The 18,428-nt window shown below is 36.5% G+C and overlaps 1 protein-coding gene across 1 annotated transcript in view; it reads left to right on the top strand.

Moving 5' to 3' along the window:
- Nucleotides 1-15,034, top strand: part of LOC121313932 (orofacial cleft 1 candidate gene 1 protein homolog) — a 59,624-nt gene extending 44,590 nt beyond the window's left edge. Inside the window, exons 6-10 of the mRNA XM_041246708.1 lie at nucleotides 1,715-1,801; nucleotides 2,891-3,069; nucleotides 5,043-5,119; nucleotides 5,946-6,054; nucleotides 14,662-15,034. Coding sequence (XP_041102642.1) covers nucleotides 1,715-1,801; nucleotides 2,891-3,069; nucleotides 5,043-5,119; nucleotides 5,946-6,054; nucleotides 14,662-14,925 — 716 coding nt within the window. The 3' untranslated portion in view covers nucleotides 14,926-15,034. The remainder of the gene's footprint in view (nucleotides 1-1,714; nucleotides 1,802-2,890; nucleotides 3,070-5,042; nucleotides 5,120-5,945; nucleotides 6,055-14,661) is intronic.
- The last annotated feature ends 3,394 nt before the right edge of the window (nucleotides 15,035-18,428 follow it).

Consider the following 18,428-nt stretch of genomic DNA (forward strand, 5'->3'; position numbering starts at 1 on the left):
TTTATTATTTGTCAGGTAAGTAGCAGCTAATAAACAGTCATCGAATCGATCAAGACGTTTAATTAGCGCTTGCTGAAGGAGCTAATTGATCGTTATTTGTTCCTTGATCCGTTTACAATAACAAAAAATTAATCATGACATTCTTTTCAATTAGTGTGTTGGGTCGTAGACATAGAAGGGAAACCCAGCATAAGTCTGTATCCCTTTTGGTGACTCTTCAGACATACCCATGTATTGTATTAGGGACACACCCACACCCATAACATAATCCCTTATGTTTTGGTATATATAATATATATATATATATATATATTAATATATATATATAGATGACCATACACTACAAGTCACTATACCACATACACACACACATACGCATATATATATATATATATATATATATATATATATATATATATATATATATATATATATATATATATATACACACACAGTTGTAGTCAAAAGTTTACATACCCCAATGTAAATTTATAATTTCTAGGAATTTCTCAAAAACAAAGAATTCCAGGAAAAATTCTTTGTAGCAAAATTTTGAAGTACTCTGATGCTATAATAGTTCTAGAAAAGTCTAGAAAATGCTGGATTGTAGGTGAACAGTCATAGAAAGTATAAAAGGGTTAGGCATAGGATGTTTGCTGTCATAACCAAAAAGTCAATATGGGAACAAGCAAAGAGCTATCTGAAGAACTTAGGCAGAAAATGATTTATTGTCATAAAGCTGGAGAAATAAACAAGAACATTTGAGTATCCCAATTTCAAATATCGTTTCTATTATCAAGTAGTGCAAGACTCATGGTACTGTCACAACTTTCCCGTGGTCTAGAAGAAAGAAGTTTATTTTACTATGAACAAGTAGAAGAATTGTGAGGAAAGTTAATAACAATCCAAGGTTGACTGCCTCCAGAGATCAGCCTAATTTGCCTCCCTGGCGCATCAGCACACAATGGCTGCGATGCTGGCTTCAGGGCATCCCTTGCACATCAGCATGAAAACCGTCTGGACTGAGCTGAGTAGGGTACTTCTCTGGGATCTTCAAGTGGGCATCTTCCATCCTTGGTGTTTTGTCCACTAGCCCACAACACCTTAAGAGGGCTCGACATTGATTCTGGCATCCCAGCATCACCTCCCTCCATCCCCCACTCTGCTAAGCCTAGCTTACTTACCTTCCTTTACATCGATGTTGCTTTCTTTCTACTATGGTTGACTTCCCCACCCAGAATCTTTTCATCTCAACCAGAGCCAGTTGCTGCTCTTTCTCTGCTGCTTCAGATAAGTTCTTCACTATGCTTCTCAACTCTTGATCACTGAATCCGTTGTCTCTGAGATACCGGGTTGTGGAGTGTGCCACAAATCCTCAACAGCCCACCTCCACTGAGTTAACCTGGACTCTCCATCCTCGCTGTTCTGCTTCAGCAGCTAGCTGAGTGTACCGAAGTTTCTTCCTTTCATACGCCTCATCCACAGCATCCTCCCATGGCACTGTTAACTCTACTAGGTGAACAAGGCATGCTGATCCAAACCACAAGACACTATCAGATCGAAGGTTAGTGGTGGCAATTTCTGGTGGGAAAATAAGCCGTTATCCAACATCAACCAACATTGTCCAGTCTCTAGCAGCTTCCAGTCTTTAGTTACAAGACAGGAGATTTAGTGAGTTTCTCTCCTATTTTTTTTTTTTTTTTTTAATCTCCAGGGTCAGTGAGAGAGGATGAAAGAGAGTTCTATAAAAAGCTGTCAAAGTTTTTTGAAGAAGAAGATACAACAGTCATAGACCTACCTGGTAAGTTTTAAAAAATATTTTGAATTTCCTTGCATGTTCAGATACTTGTGACACGAATATAATAGAAATGCTATTTGCCATTCTTTAAATTTAAATACATTTTTTAAGAGTAAGTATGAATGTTCACTAAGGTTAGGGTTTTTTTTTAAAAAGGAGAAACTAACATGGAAAGTCCTCAGCTTTTCACCCTTCTGGGACTGGGAGTTCCACTAGCTATTAACAGCTCATCACAACCGTAACACAAGCATTTACATGGCAGCACAGAAAACTAATATTTTCAGATACATTTGTAATAAATTGTCAGGACAGTGAATGTATTACTGTTATAGAACAGATAAACAATTATAAGCAGGTATCCATAATAATGAAGGTTTGTCTCATTAATCCATGTTTTTTCCAGCATAAGAGCAGTAATACTCACCCATTCAACCAATATATTAAAATATCTAGCTAATACTTTAAATAAATCTTTTAAACTGTGTATTTACAAAGTCTATTTTATGCTCATAAATTAACTCTGCGTTTTTTACTTTGCAAAAATATACCCTCAGCCCTTTAACCACGTACAGCTTGTTGCAGCAAAACAAAATCTGTAAAAATGATGCAATGTAGTCATCAAAAGCTAAAGGGCATATTTGCAAGCTGTCAGAAAGTGGCATTGTCAGTTTTCTATTTGTCGGAAGTTCTCAGTAGACTACTGAAAGTAGAGCTTTTCAGGTTGTGTATATGAGTATACCAGTGCTTATAGATAGTCATATGTTAATATAATAATAATAATAATAATAATAATAATATAATAATAATAATAATAATAATAATAATAAAATGTATTTAAAAGAAGCTAAACATATTAGTGTGCATCTATCGTCATAGCGTTGCACCTAGCAATTAGTTTGTAAATGACATATAGTATAAATAGTTCCCATGACACTATCAGTGTTTATAAAAGCACAGGCATGTAGACTGTCAGAGTAGGGCGAGTTGGTTTTCAGCCAGCTGCTGATTAATGAAATACACTGTGAAAGGTGTGAAATGTTCTTTGAATGAATCTTATAAACAGCAAGGGTCTTGGTGACTGTGATTTCACAGGTATGATTACAGAAGAGGTAAGAGCAGGTCCAGGAGTTCAGAAATGCTCTGGAGTTTTCCCTGGTATTGCAAGCCTGCGGCAGGAGGTTGAAGATGAGGTGATTCCTCATTATGTTGAGCAGTTCGAGAAATGTGTGCAGGGTGACATGATCGCAGTTGGCAGCCTTTCACTGGAACAGGTCAGAGTTAAAAATTGGAATTACAATGTCACTGTTTCTATTATGGCATTAGGATGTCAATTCTGTGCTCTACCTAATGGATACATTTGTCCTTTATCAGCTTAAAATATCCTGGTTACTATTTTTTTTGTTTGTTTTGTTTTATTAGAGCAGTTGGAATATTCATGAATGATAGTGTTGTCAAAGACTGAAAATTACATATCAGAAAGATGATAAACATTGGAAGTTCATGTAGACGGGTGGCACGTGTAAATTATCTTATACCATTGGACAACGGCACTTTTTGAAGCAGTGCACATTTTCCTTTTATACTTATGCTTTTAGACCAACAATATTTATTTGTTTAAAATTACAGTTGTTGCAATGGTGTTTCATTTGAATATGTACTAAAAAAAGTAGTTTATAATTACACATAATTGCATACTTGCAATGAGTCATACACACTGGGGGAAGTACACTATGTGTAGCACCTTGCAGAAGCCATTACATTTTGTAGAAAGGTTTTATAATTCCAGTTGAGTAAGGGATGCTATAAGAAATAATGATTTTACAAAATAATTTTAAGGGCCTATACTGTATATTTTTTCTTTCTACTTTGAAAAAGATATGGCATTTTAGGTGACCTTTATTGACCCCCCCATATTGCTGTGGTGACGTCAGACCAGGTGCAGGAACAAAACACAAAGGCAAGGTACCGCAGTGCAAAAGGCGCTACGGCGTCATTTATTTTTAAACAACAAAAATAAGCACACAGAGCAAAATAAATATTTTAAATAAAACAAAATCACGAACACTAAACAATATAGGTCAGGCTGGGCAATCGCCTTCAGTGTACCTATATTTAGTTTGCTTTCAGATTCTCTCCGCTGGCTCTTTCTTGCTCCAAAACACTACACACGGAACATGGGGAGCTGCAGGCTTTTATACTATGGCCAAGGGCTTAACTAGCTATTAATTATCCTATTACCCCTCGGCCACAATCTGCACGAGTTTACTAATTACGCGTGACTGCCGGTTAATCTAACAATCACTAGCTGACAGTCATGCGCTCCCACGAGATATTTACAAAGAACAAACACAAAATACCAAACAATAACAAACATACAGCTTTGCCTTCATATTTATAAATACAATAAATAAATCATGATGCTAAAACAAATACAAAATATTACAATTGAAACACAGGGGCAGAGGGGATACCCCATTCTAAAAAACACAATACTAAATAAAAACAAAACAGTACATTTAATGGTCCTGTCCGCTTTTCATGTACAGGGCTCCCGGCCCTGTTACAGCTTGGCAAAATGGTTGAATAATAATGGGTTTTCTCTACACTAGTGGTAATAAATGTGTTATTCCACTCAATGCTGTATTCACTCATAGACTAATTCCACCCCCACATAATGCTGAAAATAACTTGTTATTCATTGGAAGGTTTTGCTTCTATTTTGGAATATTATTTTTTAAGCAGTAGGGTTTTATATAACTTCCAACATACCTTGTTCATGACAGCTGTTGCAGTAAGATAACAGATTACTATTCTTTTTTTTTTTTTTTGTACTTGAATTGCAATAGCAAGACCACTCATAGTTACCCAAAAGGTTTTCTGTACAATTAGTTAACAATTTTTTACCGATCAGAGGTTCTGTTTATGGCCAAACAATGCATTGGTACACAAATGGCCCTACCATATTGTTTTTATAGTGTGCAAAAGCCATGCCTAATCCTGGAACAGAAGAATAGCTTTAAAAAACATGCATGTTTTGAATTTCAGGAAGAGCACTTAGTGAAGCAGAAAAGGCTGTTAGGCTAAGAAAGGAATACAAATCTAATCAAAGACTGATGTCATTATTAAGGGAGTAATGCAAAGGTAGTGAACTGCAGCCAAGATAGAAAGATGACTTAAGTAATGGTAGAAGTCCTTTCATATGCCTTGGTTGATCGAAACATTTTGTTTCTTTTTTTTTTCAAAGGAAATTGATTTACAAGGGGATCTTAACCAGCAGAAAATAAGTATATTACATGATAAACTTTCTGTGGGTTTCCAAAGGTATGTTTGAATTGTTGTTGTATACATATACAGTATGTCCTGAACTGAGTGACCACCTGCTCCTCCCTGGAAAGAATTTACTGACAGGAACCTTAAATAAGTAAACACCTGTTTTAGGCATGAGCCCTGTGTTGGAATGTTCAGTTCCTTTGTGACTCGTTCATTCACTCGTTCATTCATACAATGTTTCATTGTAATGAAATGTGTCATACATTTTTTTTGAATCAATAAATAAAATATAAAGTAATAACGTAAAATATGTAGACTTGTGAGTATTTTGTTTACAAGCAGTATCAACTGTATGTTTTATCCAATGCACACTAGAAATGTACATTTACTCCCTTTCCCTGAAGGCAGAGCATGTTTAAGTTTTTAATATCCTTATGCCACCATGCTGACTGAAATAGTGAAATCGGGAAAATGTACATCACTGTGTTATGCTTTTTGTTGTTGATATAATGAAGACACCAGAAATGTTTTTTGCAGTAATGTTAACCCAAAGTGACCTACATACTTTTTCACCCCAATAAAATACTGCTTTAACCAGTTGACTAAAAAGACATGAGAGACTAATTATCCAGCAGTTCATTATCTAGATTTATACAAAATATTTACCATTATGTCTGTAAAGCCTTTCATCATAAATGAAGGCTAGTGTTATCGTTTTCATATTCCATGTACAGCTTTGAAAAATTAGCTATTGAAAGTAAGATGAGAAAAGCTGAAATTCTACATAATGTTCAATGTGTTCATTTGAAATAGATGGTGTTCTATAAGAGACCACCAAATGCAGGTAGCTGTTAACACAGGCATTGTTATATTGCAGTGGAGAAAGCCAGTTGTTGAAAAAACACCAAGGTGACGTGATTGCCAACTATGGTGAACTTACTGAAACCAAGCCTAGGTCTGACAGAATGCGAGGAAAGAAGTGGAAGGTAAGAATTGTAAGAACTGTAACACACATTAACAAACAGGAAATGTTGTTTTCAATGTTGGTTAGAGAGCATTGATTAATTGGCTATTTTGTTTTTATTTCAATGATGAATTGTTCTGTAAGTTATTAAATATGTAATGGCAGTCAAAACAAACAATAATATGCAGAGGAAACTGTGGTACTGTTAATAGTGTTTTAAAACAAAGAAAATAAATCACGCACTCAAAAAACAATTCCTTTAAAATAAAATCATAAAATATAAGTAAGCAAAAAAAGTTAAAATAAAAATAACAATTATAAAATGAAAATTGAAAAACATATGGATATACCAGCAATCAGTTGATTGAAATAAAAAACAGGTTCCGTAATTTATAGTTCATAGAGGTACTGTTAAAGGCGGTGTGCCAAAAAAAAAAGCAAACAAACAAAAATCTTTACATTGTCACTGGTTGAAAATATAACATCTTCTATTTTGTTTTGATTTTTTTAGGAAAAAAAAAAAGAAATATTGATTCAGTAGTAGCCTAGTGAATTAGCTGCTATGCCACTATTCAGGCTTAGAGATGTAATGAATCTTCTATCAGCCTTTCCTGCCAGGGTGACAACTTGCTTTGAGGAAGGTTGTAAATGCAAGAGAGATTGTGGTATAATTCCTCAGACTGGCATTTCTGCCCCCCAGTCACCATTCGATTATCTCCCAAATTGCTGTGTTTCAGAGAGATAAAGATTTTTTATGGCTTGCTGACTTGAAACAACCAGCACAGCCAGAAAAGCAATGGCTAACCTGCCATGCATAGTAATTTCATTGGTAAATGACAAAATCTTTGTTTATACGACACCTCCAAAATTACTGCAGCAGATGAATCTAAAATATAAAATGTCACATTTGGTATGCAAAACTATGAAAATATATTTCTGTGCTAAATTCATGGAGGCATTTAATTTAGAATGTGTTTAATAACCAAGTCTGCCTGCATCAGTAATCCTGCCTTGAGGTTTGAAAAAGATTGTCATATTTATTCACTTTTTTTAAAATTTTATTTCCTCAGCCAAAATTTTTTAGGGTAAATGTTCATTGTTAATTAAGATTGACTAATTAAAATTAAAATAATTAACGATAATGCTTAATCTTTAAATATTAGGCTATACTTAGAAAGAAAATACGTTTATTTTATGTTATGTTTCCTGTATATTAAGGATATTTAAAAATCACTCAATGTGAACCCTGAAAAAATAAAAAATAAACTAAGGCCGTCAAAAATGTTGAGGTTACTTGGTAGCATCTTTGATCTCATCTGTAGGAGTGGTGTAATATTATGGCACCTAAGGCACAATAAGGACTCTAAGCAAATTAACTAGCTCTGAAATGGAAAATGTACTAATTTCACCTTTTACCTTCCATGAAGATTTAACATTTGTATCTAGATACTAAAGCCAATGCATCTAGATCAGGTTGTTCAAAACCTGATCTAGATAGAATTCATATCAGGTGGGTTAGTTAGTCTTAGCCATATCGAGCTTAAAGCCCCCAACCTTCTGGATGCAATGTGTGGGCTAAACCGCTTTACCACCAATTATACTAATTTCAGTTTACTAAAAGGGTTTTGTGTATGCAAGGATGCTCAGCAAGGAGATTCGACAGTATTATGTTCAAGCTAATCATTACTTACTGACTGTTACTGATTTAGTGGACAGTGCCAAGCTCACTTTGCTCTTATGGTAAATTCCCTGTAACATAAAACAAGGCATCATGTCAGACTGTTTCCAGTGTGAAAGTCCAACTTTATCAAGTAGATTAGTAGAGCATCGATTTGAAATTCTACTCATGTCTTACGTCATTCATAGTCTCCTCTCTTCACACCTCAAGGTCGAAAACCAAGGCTGGTTTCTTGTAGCTCAAGTATTACTGCAATTTGTTTAAGTTTTTGGCGGGTGCAGGTTAGGGGAGGGGGGATTTTGTTCAACTAGATTACAGTCAATACAATAAATATGTTGTTCTTAATCTTACTGTATGTACATCTAAAATGCATACAGTGAAGATTGATTTGTACTTTTAATAGGTGATATTTGGGCTACTGCCTGTAAGTATTTATTTGTCCAGAGCTGAAGTGTTATTCTACCCAGATATATGCATACAGATATTAGTAGTCTGGCTCCTGGGGCAATACAAAAATAATCAGGAATAATGGTTAAACAATGCTAATAATTGACATTTTCTTGTGCATTAATTAGTATGGGCCCACTTTTGATGACAGGACAAGGTACTAACACTAAGGAACATGTTGTTAGCACATGATTATGGGGTTATACCTGGGCATAAAAAAGCACAATCAGGCTTTGCCCTGAAATGTGGTTTTGGTACCATGCTTTGCTGTGAGTTTTTACACCTACACTACTGCCAGGTGTCAGTCGCACGTTCAGGGCGTGGCCTCATTAACTTGTTCAACTGAGTGATTTTGATAATGGGGCAGAGGTTTGCTTAGCATTTTAAACTGATCTCATCCAAGCAAGTCTAATCAAAGAGCAAATGTTACCTTGAGATAAAGGAACAGGGGTAATGTTTTTGTTCTAAAAACTTAGGGGAAACAACTATGAGAATCTGACTGTGTTTCATACCTACCCAATATTTCAAGTTCAGTATAGCTTGTTTATTATATGTTATAGCCCTATATTATATATATATATATATATATATATATATATATATATATATATATATATATATATATATATATATATTAGTGGACAAAAAATTGGAATGTAAAGTGACTTGATAGGGTGTTGTGCCACCACGTGCGGCCAGTACTGCCTCTATGCTCCGTGGCATAGAGTCTACCAGCCTCTGGAATTCTGCAGGAGGGATGCAGCACCATTCTGCGTCGTTCCAGAATATTCCATAAATGCTTGATAGGGTTCAGATCTGGTGACTGAGAAGGCCATAATATATGGATAACATCAGTGTCATGCTCATCAAACCATTGGGCGACCACACATGCTCTGTGGGTGGGGGCATTGTCATCCTGGAAGACACCCCTCCCCGGCAGGAAAGAAATGCTGCAACATGGGGTGAGATGATCACTCAGTACCATTCACTAGCGATTAGCATTGACCTTGCCTTCTAAGGGAATGAGTGCACCCAATCCATGCCAGGAAAATGCGCCCCACAACATTACGGAACCATGAGAACTATTCACTGTTGGAACCAAGCACTAGGTTGGTGCCACTCATGCACTCGTCCATTTGTCAAGAACATGGTAAAGGATGATTCATCTGAACACATCTCATTTCTCCACTGCTTGGTATCCATTGCGTTTGCTCTTTGTACCACTGGACTCGCAAACATGCATTGCCAGTTGTGGTATCCCGACTGTGGTATCCCGCTCTGTGGAGTTCTAACGCCCCGACTGTGGATCCCGCTCTGTGAGTTCTTTGCAGACCGTTTTTGATAAAATTGGCCACCAGGTTAAAGTTTGCAGTTAGTTGATCTGCAGTTGCTCACCTGTTTTGCCTTGCACTTCAAATTAATGCACAGATATCACGATCTTGGAGTATGCGCTTCCGCCCACTGTTGCCCTTTGCTGATGATGTCTTTCCCTCTGAGTTCTATGCCGACATCACCTTAGACACTGTTGCTCGTGAAACGTCAGAAAGTTGAGCTGTCTTGGTCACTGAAGCTCCTATCAAACGCACCCCAACAATCACCCCTCGTTCAGAGTCACTGAGGTCTTCTCTTGCAGCTATGCTAGCCATAATTATAGGCAACTAGGCCTGTCCAACATTTTTATACATTACCCTATGCATGCTGGGATGTTATTTGCTTAATTAATACATGAGCCACACCTGTGTACAAGCCCTTGCTTCCAATATACTTGGTGTCCCTCATTTACCCAGGTGTTTTCCATTTTTTTGTCCACTACCTATACACTACATACATACATACATATATATATATATATATATATATATATATATATATATATATATATATATTATATATATGATCATTGGGGATCGTATATATATAATATAATATATAGGGTTAGTTAAAGATAGCAGGGAAAGGGTTAGATTCCTTGTTGCCTAAAAATATGTGCAAATGCACATTGGTTTAATTTAATTAGATTTCTGTTAATTGCTTTATTTTGTATTATCCCCTGCACCTGGTGATCATTGTAAATTAGTGAACCAGTGCAAGGTATTTAAAGAAAGCAGCCAGTGTGCTCAGGGCTGCTGCTGTGTGGAGGGCCCGGTTGATGGTGATTTAACCGTTAGGAAAAAAGGGTACTGTTTGAAAGCCTTTTTTGTGTTTTGAGTCAGACAGGCACTTCTGACACCATATGTGAACTGGAGACTCCCCACACAGGCTCACTCGGGTTCTTTTCCCTACAAAGTCACAACCCCACACACAATTGGAAGGAACAGCACTGATTTCACTTTAATTACAGAAAATAAACAAAATCAAACACCTAGCTCTTACTAGAGCACTAACTGAACATGAACAGGAACCTAAACTGTACAGCAGGACAGCTAAGCTGTTTACCTGTTACACCAGCTAACAAAACACAAAAAAAGCTTTCACACGGTACTTTTATTTTCATAACGGTTGAAAGCACCATCAACCGGGCCCTCCACACAGCAACAGCTCTGAGCACACCGGCTGCTTTCTTTAAATACCCTGCACCTGGCTCTAATTTACAATGATCACCAGGTGCAATGAATAATACATAATAAAACAATTAACAGAAATCTAATTAAATTAAACCAATGTGCATTTGCACATGTTTTTAGGCAGGGAGGAATCTAACCCTCTCCCTGCTATCTTACTATATATATATATATATATATATATATATATATATATATATATATATATATATATATATTTTTAGTTTTTTTAATTCAATCTAATAATGTATGCAGAATGAAAGTGGCTCAAGTAACCCCATTAAACTCTGGTACATTCTTGCTCATTTAAAAGCAGGCCGACTTGTGCAGTCACATGCACAGCAAAAAGCAAGTTGAGCCAGTGCCTAGCCCTTCCATGGGAAACACGGAGTGACGCAATGAAGTGTTCTTGAGTTTGTGCATTGTGTTAAATTTTTTTAGCGTTTATCAAAATTGGGCCTCATGTATTGTGACAGGACAGAGGCACTGCACACTGAGGAATGCATGTTTTGTGGCTGCCATTACACAGCTGCATAATGTAAATTGGGGCTTGTTTCATTGATTGTGTTTTATGGTTTACTTAAAGTGTCTAAAATGTTTGTAGTCTGTCTACTTCTTTATGAGGCCTGGAGGAAGCCTGTGGGGACAGACCAGGAAAATCTAAAGGTAGTGTGGTACTTGTAATAAAAAAGTATGTTTGGTTATTGGTAAATGGTTTATGGTTGATAGCTAGGACTCGGAAAAGTTTAACTAAGCGCTCCTTGGTGGACGTAGACTTTTGTTTTGTCTATTTAATTTTGTGTAAATAAATACATATACAGGCACTGCCCTGTTTCAACCTGTGGTTCAGAGTGCTTCTCATTTTACATTAGAAGACAATGAAAAAGGTCCCAAAAGTGGCAACGCATACCCCACTTTGTCACAGTATATATAGCATTCAGTTATGTAATTAGGAGAATATGGAAATCAATACATTCATTATGTACTGTATTTCATGAATGTGCATTAATCATTCACAGCATACCCTTATAAAAGTTTATCACAGTAAATTTGCACTGTAATTTTGCATTTTTTTTTGACATTTTTTGTAATATGCTTTTCCATACCTTTCTGGGCTTTACAATGCTTACCTATGCTCTACCGTGCTTTACTATTTTTTGTAGGCAGGTCGAAGGCTGGGAAAAACTAAGGGCTTGAAAATCCTCAAAGAAGATAGACAGGCCTTTGGTTCACTTGTGTGAAATGGAACTTCCCCAGAAGAGGCCTATTCATATCCCTGACCTTTGTTCCACTGGCTTTAGCAACATCAGAAAGACACATGAGACAAGGACCCAAAGCATCATTGAGAAATTACTTTATGGAAGAGTCTGATTTTGTTGGTGATTAACAGAATCAGACTGCTGGCTGCTGTCAAATCTGTTCCTGCTCAGAACACCTCGAAAGAATATGCAGCTGAATCCCGCAAAACCTTTCCCTCAAGAAATCATATTTGACTCTTTGGGAGGATGTGGGGTTCACTAAGCACATGGGAGACAGAAGATTTATTTTTGAGACCACCTCACCAGTCCAATTTTTATTTTTGCTGCATACACAAGAGGGCGCTGTTAACCCGTGGAGGAACAATACCATCGATGTTAAGATTCCCGCTATGTCCAGCTATAATGCACTCACAGGTGCTGAAATAATAATCAAAACAGAAAGCAAAAAAAAAAAGGAAAATATAACACAGTATTAAAACTCCAAACAAAAGGTGCTGCCTTATACAGTATCCCGTAGCCTCCACTCTCCAGTACGGCTCAGGTTTCTGTGGTGCTTTGCTGTTCCTTCACTAGTACACAGGGGGTTGCCCAGGATTCCCCAGCTAAGACAAGATAACGTCCCAGTGTGGGGACGTGATATTTATTAAAGGTGCCCGCGTCTTCTTCAGCCATGCTTGTCGGCTAGATACTTTGATTCAGATGTTTATTCTGGGTTTTTAAAACCTGCTCCCACTGTTAGTTTCTCCTACACGGATAAGAGCAAAGGCACAGCAAAGCATAATTTTTATTGGTCAAGCGAGCCCCCAAGACCCAACTCCCAACCACTCAGACAGAGAGAGAGGGGCGACACACCCTCCCCCAACCTGTCATTGCCATGATTGATATGAGGATCCCACAGGGCTGTCGACCTCCCCCTGCAGGATCATGCCTGCGTCTGATAGCCAGCTCAGGTCTCCCTTGTTACAGACTCGTACAGCACAACAATGATGAAGGAGCTCACTCAACTTTGTCATGACACCCCTGGATGAAGAACTTGTGCACAACGATCTCTTGCACAGAGTATACCAAAGGGAAAATATTGCAACTCCTTCCAACAAAATGCATAAAACAGGACAGCTGATCAGATTTTTTGCTGGTTATTAAAAAGATGATGCTGTAAGATGCAAACTAAAGATTCCACTGACTGTGACTGAATTGGAGGGTAGTGTATCTCTAGTATTTATAAACTAGATTTCAGCAATTAACACAAAGCTGACACCAGACTTGTTTGTCAGGAATCCAAGTTTAAGGACCCTATGATCATAAAAGCAACCGATATAGATGTCTTGGTTCTCCTGACCTACGCTTATTCTGTATGCAAACCTGGCTGATGAAAATGGACCATTAGTGGAATGTTAGTGTGAAAGCCGTGCATAACCGATTTGATGAAGATGTGTGCCAAATTCTTCCAGCCTGGCACAGCATCACAGGTTGTGAGACAAGATAATTTCCACATGGCATTGGTAAAGTGAGACTACTGACGAAGATAGAGAACCTGGGGAGGTATAATCTCCTCTCTGATCTTGACACAATGCTTACCTCAGTGGAAGACATATAAGAGCCTGCATGTGTGCTGAAACTGAAAACGAGAGTAGTACTGATGAACAGCCTGCAAGGTTTAATCTGGTATCAGTGTCTGAGACAAAACACTACGGACCCATTCATTGAAAACAGTGGATTGGAAGAAACCATTTAGAGTATCTGGCTAATATGGTTGACCAACCCTTTTGATGACCAACAAGAAGATGATGAAATATACAGGATTGAATGTCATAATTATGTATTCTTAAATTAAACTTTCACAACTGTCCATCTTCATTAAGCCAAACTAACTTTTTGGTTATATAGGTAATGGTGGTTGTGATGCAGACCGTGAAAAAGAGAAAAGGGAAAAAGACCAGCTTCCATAGAAGAAGAGAAAGCAGAGCCATAGCCTTGGTGAGGACACAGAAAGTAATTATCTAGGAGAGGAGACTTCACAAGAAAGTGAATCAGGGAGACGACAATTCAACCTGTTTTCTTTGAAAATGTTTGCTTTTCTGAAAAGGAGAATCCACCCCTAACCAACACATCATCACCAAGCTCCATAAAACTCCATGTGGCTTGCAATCATGTTGTTACCCTTGTTTTGGCCTCTCAGTCACGCGCGGTGAGGTAAAGACAGGAGAAGACTGTCTTAGAGCCTGGAAGCCCTGAGGTTTCCGTCCACCATCAATTTTTTTTTTTTTTTAAATATACGAGTAAGGGGGTTTTCCTTCCGAGTACTGAGCAGTTTGTATTTAGTTCTGCAGGGTGCGTGGTCAGGCTGGAGAGGCTGGTCTCTATCCCTCAGTGCAGTCATGTTCTGGGGGGCAGGCCCGTGTCTCAGCTGCTTCATTTTTCATTTATCCTTTTCCCATATTTTTAGGGAGTAGGTGGCAGTGCACCATTGTGACTTGTTGCGTTCATCGTCAGTTATTATTTGTATCCATCATGGTTTGGTGGCTTCATCTTTTGGGAGAGGTGGTCCTGTCTATTGTTCGTACTAGGGAAAACATTTAAAAGGGTGTCTATATATACAAAACAGTGGAGGATGATTTTATATGTAGAGTGTTCTCAATAACAGATTATTAAACAAAAAGTAATAATAACATCTATTCTTTTAGGTTGAGTGGAGTAAAAGACCACAGCCTGTTGAAATCCTGCTATGGTGCCTTCGGGGTGTTAAAGACAAACTGCCTCAAGGAAGCGTCACCCTCAAGGTCTCACTTTACAACCGACTTGGAGGCTATGCCCTTTACTGGTCCAAAGTAAAAGAACAACTCTGGGCTGGGACAACACAGCCAGTCCAACACAACGGGAACTTTTACAATTTGGAGCTTCAGGTCAACCAGAGTGTGTACACTGTAAGCACAAGCTGTTTCACATAAGTAAAATCATCAAGTAATGGACACATTTTGATAAATATGTTTGTATTCAAGAGGGGAATGACAGGATGTGATGTGTGGTTCTGTGATTCATTCGATAAGATTCACTTTATTAAAAAGATTCTGGGGAAATAATCAAACAATTATTTTTAGATGCTTATGCAAATATAAAAACATGGATTTATGATACTGAAGTAATTCCAACACTGGAGCTTGAGGAGTCATTATTTAGAAAAAAAGGTATTTCGTTGTCAGATGTTAACAATCCTGATGCATGTATGGGTTGTTAGATATAGAACTAGATATAGCCTTTAAAAAAAAAAAAAAAAAAAAAAGAACAGGAAATACAAGGAAAAAAAGAGATAAACCTCAAAAAGTCATGTTTTACATTTAATGGGAGAACAGGGTATGGTGAATAAACACCAAATATATGGGTCAAAACTATTATCATTACATTTGTATATGTCTTTTGTTTTGCCCAAAACAAACTTGATCATGTGACAATGTATCTAGGACCATATATTATTCTGTTTATATAATATTTAAGCAGTTATTTAAATGTTTTTTTTTTTCTTTAAGAATTGTGATTAATATTATTATATCATTTAAATTAGCGTGTATCTCTATTTTTTTTAAAGATTTACATTTTTTACCAATAGTTCACACCTTGCCTGTAGACTAATATATAGATTGAAAAGGCTGTGAAAAGGTATTTCAAACATCTACTGTGTATTTATAAGAGGTGGAAAGGCAGTATATTAAAATGTGCTGGGGTACCTCTTTGTTCTACTGCAGGGAAATTCAATCTGAATATAACAGCAACTTTTCAAACATGACATTTAATCCATGCATGTAAATCAAATGGGAGCTCTATTATTCATTATTATAAGGGCATAGTATTTTATTGGATTAAAAATGAAGTACAAATGCTGTGAAAAATTTAGTGTCTTTTCTAAGGGTTTCAGAACACTTATCATGCAGACAGTGAGACTTGGCTATCTCTCATAATAAAAAAAAAAATGTAGTCTAAGTATTTAAAAGTAGCAGTCTTTGATAAACAAAGCCTGTACTTGAAAATACATTTTTAATAAGCTGTCAGATTTCATATTTTATGCACCCTTAAATGCTAATGTGATACATAAGGAATATTGTTAATATTCGTGTCGTATTAGTCATACTCAGAATGTCTTTCTCTAAATTGCCATTATGATGCTGCATTTATCAGAAACTGATTAACATGACCTAAGGTACTCATTCTTAAAATATGATGAGTCCAACAATTTTTCCACATGTCAGCATGTATCTAGCAATATAGAGTTTTCCAGTAAGTAAAAAAAAAGGATATGGATTTGTAATTTAGTAAAAAAACAAACAAACAAAAAATATTTTGGGAAAAGTTCTATTTGGGTAATTCATATATTTAGTCACATAGTTGAAATAGTTTGTCCAGTTTGAACAGTACAATACTAGAAATTGCAAGTTATATAGTAATGAAGAAATAATTAATACAACCTTTGCTCGATCACATCACCTCCAAACTAAATGGGCAAAGGACACAGTGAGAGTCTATAGAAGAGTGACTCCTTTTGCGGAAAGATAAAACAGTGCTCCAGCCCTATTACTGGTACTGCAAACAGGCCTGGCTGTTTTGTATTGTCATTCTAAAGCTGGTTTGGAAACAGCTAGGGAACAAGTTCACCCCCAGTCTCTTGCCCTGTTGATCCCCACTGCTTTGAGTGCTTCAGCGTTATTAATATTAATCAAACATCTTTTATAAAGATGGTTTTAAAATCAAATTTACAAAAATGGAAAAACCCACAGTATGTATTGCTTTAAATTATGATTTTGTAGTTGGTCAAGACTGTGCTAAAATTAAAAGTAAAAATACAATCGTTTATGTCAATTTGATCTTTTCTCGGTTGGATACCTCAAATTATTATTATCCTGTCCAACTAGAAAAAACAGATACCGCACTCATGCATGCTTCCTTTTCTATGATACTCAACAGATTGCTGACCTTAGTGATCAATTCAGTAGCTCAGAGGTGGAATGCTGTCATATCCTACAGCCTATGTACTGAGCCACGAAGCCTTGTAGCTCAAGCATATTCAAATAACTTATTTTTAGAATTGTGTTTGCTGTAAATATGATGATCAGATTTGTATGAGAATATCAGGTTTTATTCTCATGCCTGCATTGCCCACGTTATCTTGTAATTTCTGGAGTGCTAGTTGTGGGTTCTAAGAGGAAATAAGGAATTAGCCATTGTAGGAGGAAGCCAAAAGCTTATTTTTTTCTTTGTGCATTTGTTGTTGGATTTAGTGGAATGCTGCAGTTCAATTTTATCTGTCTTAAAGATTCTCGTGAGGCTTCTCATGAAATTAGTTGGCCCACGGTTTTTATGTGGTGTTTACTTCAAGTGGGAAGCGTAAGATTCAACATCTTAATATTGAAGAAGGAAGCCGGGCATGTGATGATAAACAAAATATCTGGAATTTTTCCCAATCTCATTATTTTTCTAAAGTCCGTCTCCGGTTATGTTTATGCTCCCGATTTCTACTGGGTCTTTTGACAGCATTGCTAAAGGAGAAAAAAGATTTGATTAAGCTGTCTTTTTGCAATCTGGACCTAATGATTTTAACTTTCCAGAAGACTGTTACAAAATATGGTAAATCTGTTTTTAATGAAACTTGACACTCGTAATGGGTTAATAACAGGTGCCATAGGGTAAGGGCATTTCTGTAGCATGTGTTTCTGTTTCATTTCAGCCTGACAAATTCCTTTGTGTATATTACTGTGACCGACTTATCATGTGTTTACATAGCACAGCTTTTGTTTTGCTTTCCAAAACCTTTTTTTGGCATGTTTTATAACTTTAACTTTACTATAGCTGTAAATATACATCATATATGTATATTTACAGCTATAGTACAGCTATACAGAGATTAAAAAAAAAGATCTTAAAAAAAAATCACCAAAATAAATATAATAATTGTGAGGATAAATGTTAGAGAGCCTATTGTTATTCAGGCAACACAACATATTTGGATGAATATAAATAATTTCTGTACCAAAACAAATCACTAACCTTTCCATTAAAAACCTGAGCAAAGTGTAAGGTACTGCATGCAGGCAATAAAAATGTGCATTATAAATACCATATGGGAGATACTGAAATTGAAGAAGGAATCTATGAAAAAGACCTTTATGTTTATGTTGACTCAGAAATGTCTTCATCAAGACAATATGGGGAAGCTATAAAAAAAGGCCAACAATATATAGTGATAAGTGTTATATAGTGAAAAGTGTTGAATTTAAATCAATGGAAGTAATGTTAAAACTTTACAATGCCTTAGTAAGACCTCATCTAGAATACTATGTTCAGTTCTGGTCACCTCGCTACAAAAAGAATATTGCTGCACTAGAAAGAGGGCAAAGAAGATTGAGCAGAATTATTCTGGGTTTATGAGGCATGTCATCTGTAGACAAGCTAAAAGAATTTAATC

This window comes from Polyodon spathula, chromosome 4 (genome assembly GCF_017654505.1).
Source record: "Polyodon spathula isolate WHYD16114869_AA chromosome 4, ASM1765450v1, whole genome shotgun sequence".
Lineage (NCBI taxonomy): Eukaryota > Metazoa > Chordata > Actinopteri > Acipenseriformes > Polyodontidae > Polyodon > Polyodon spathula.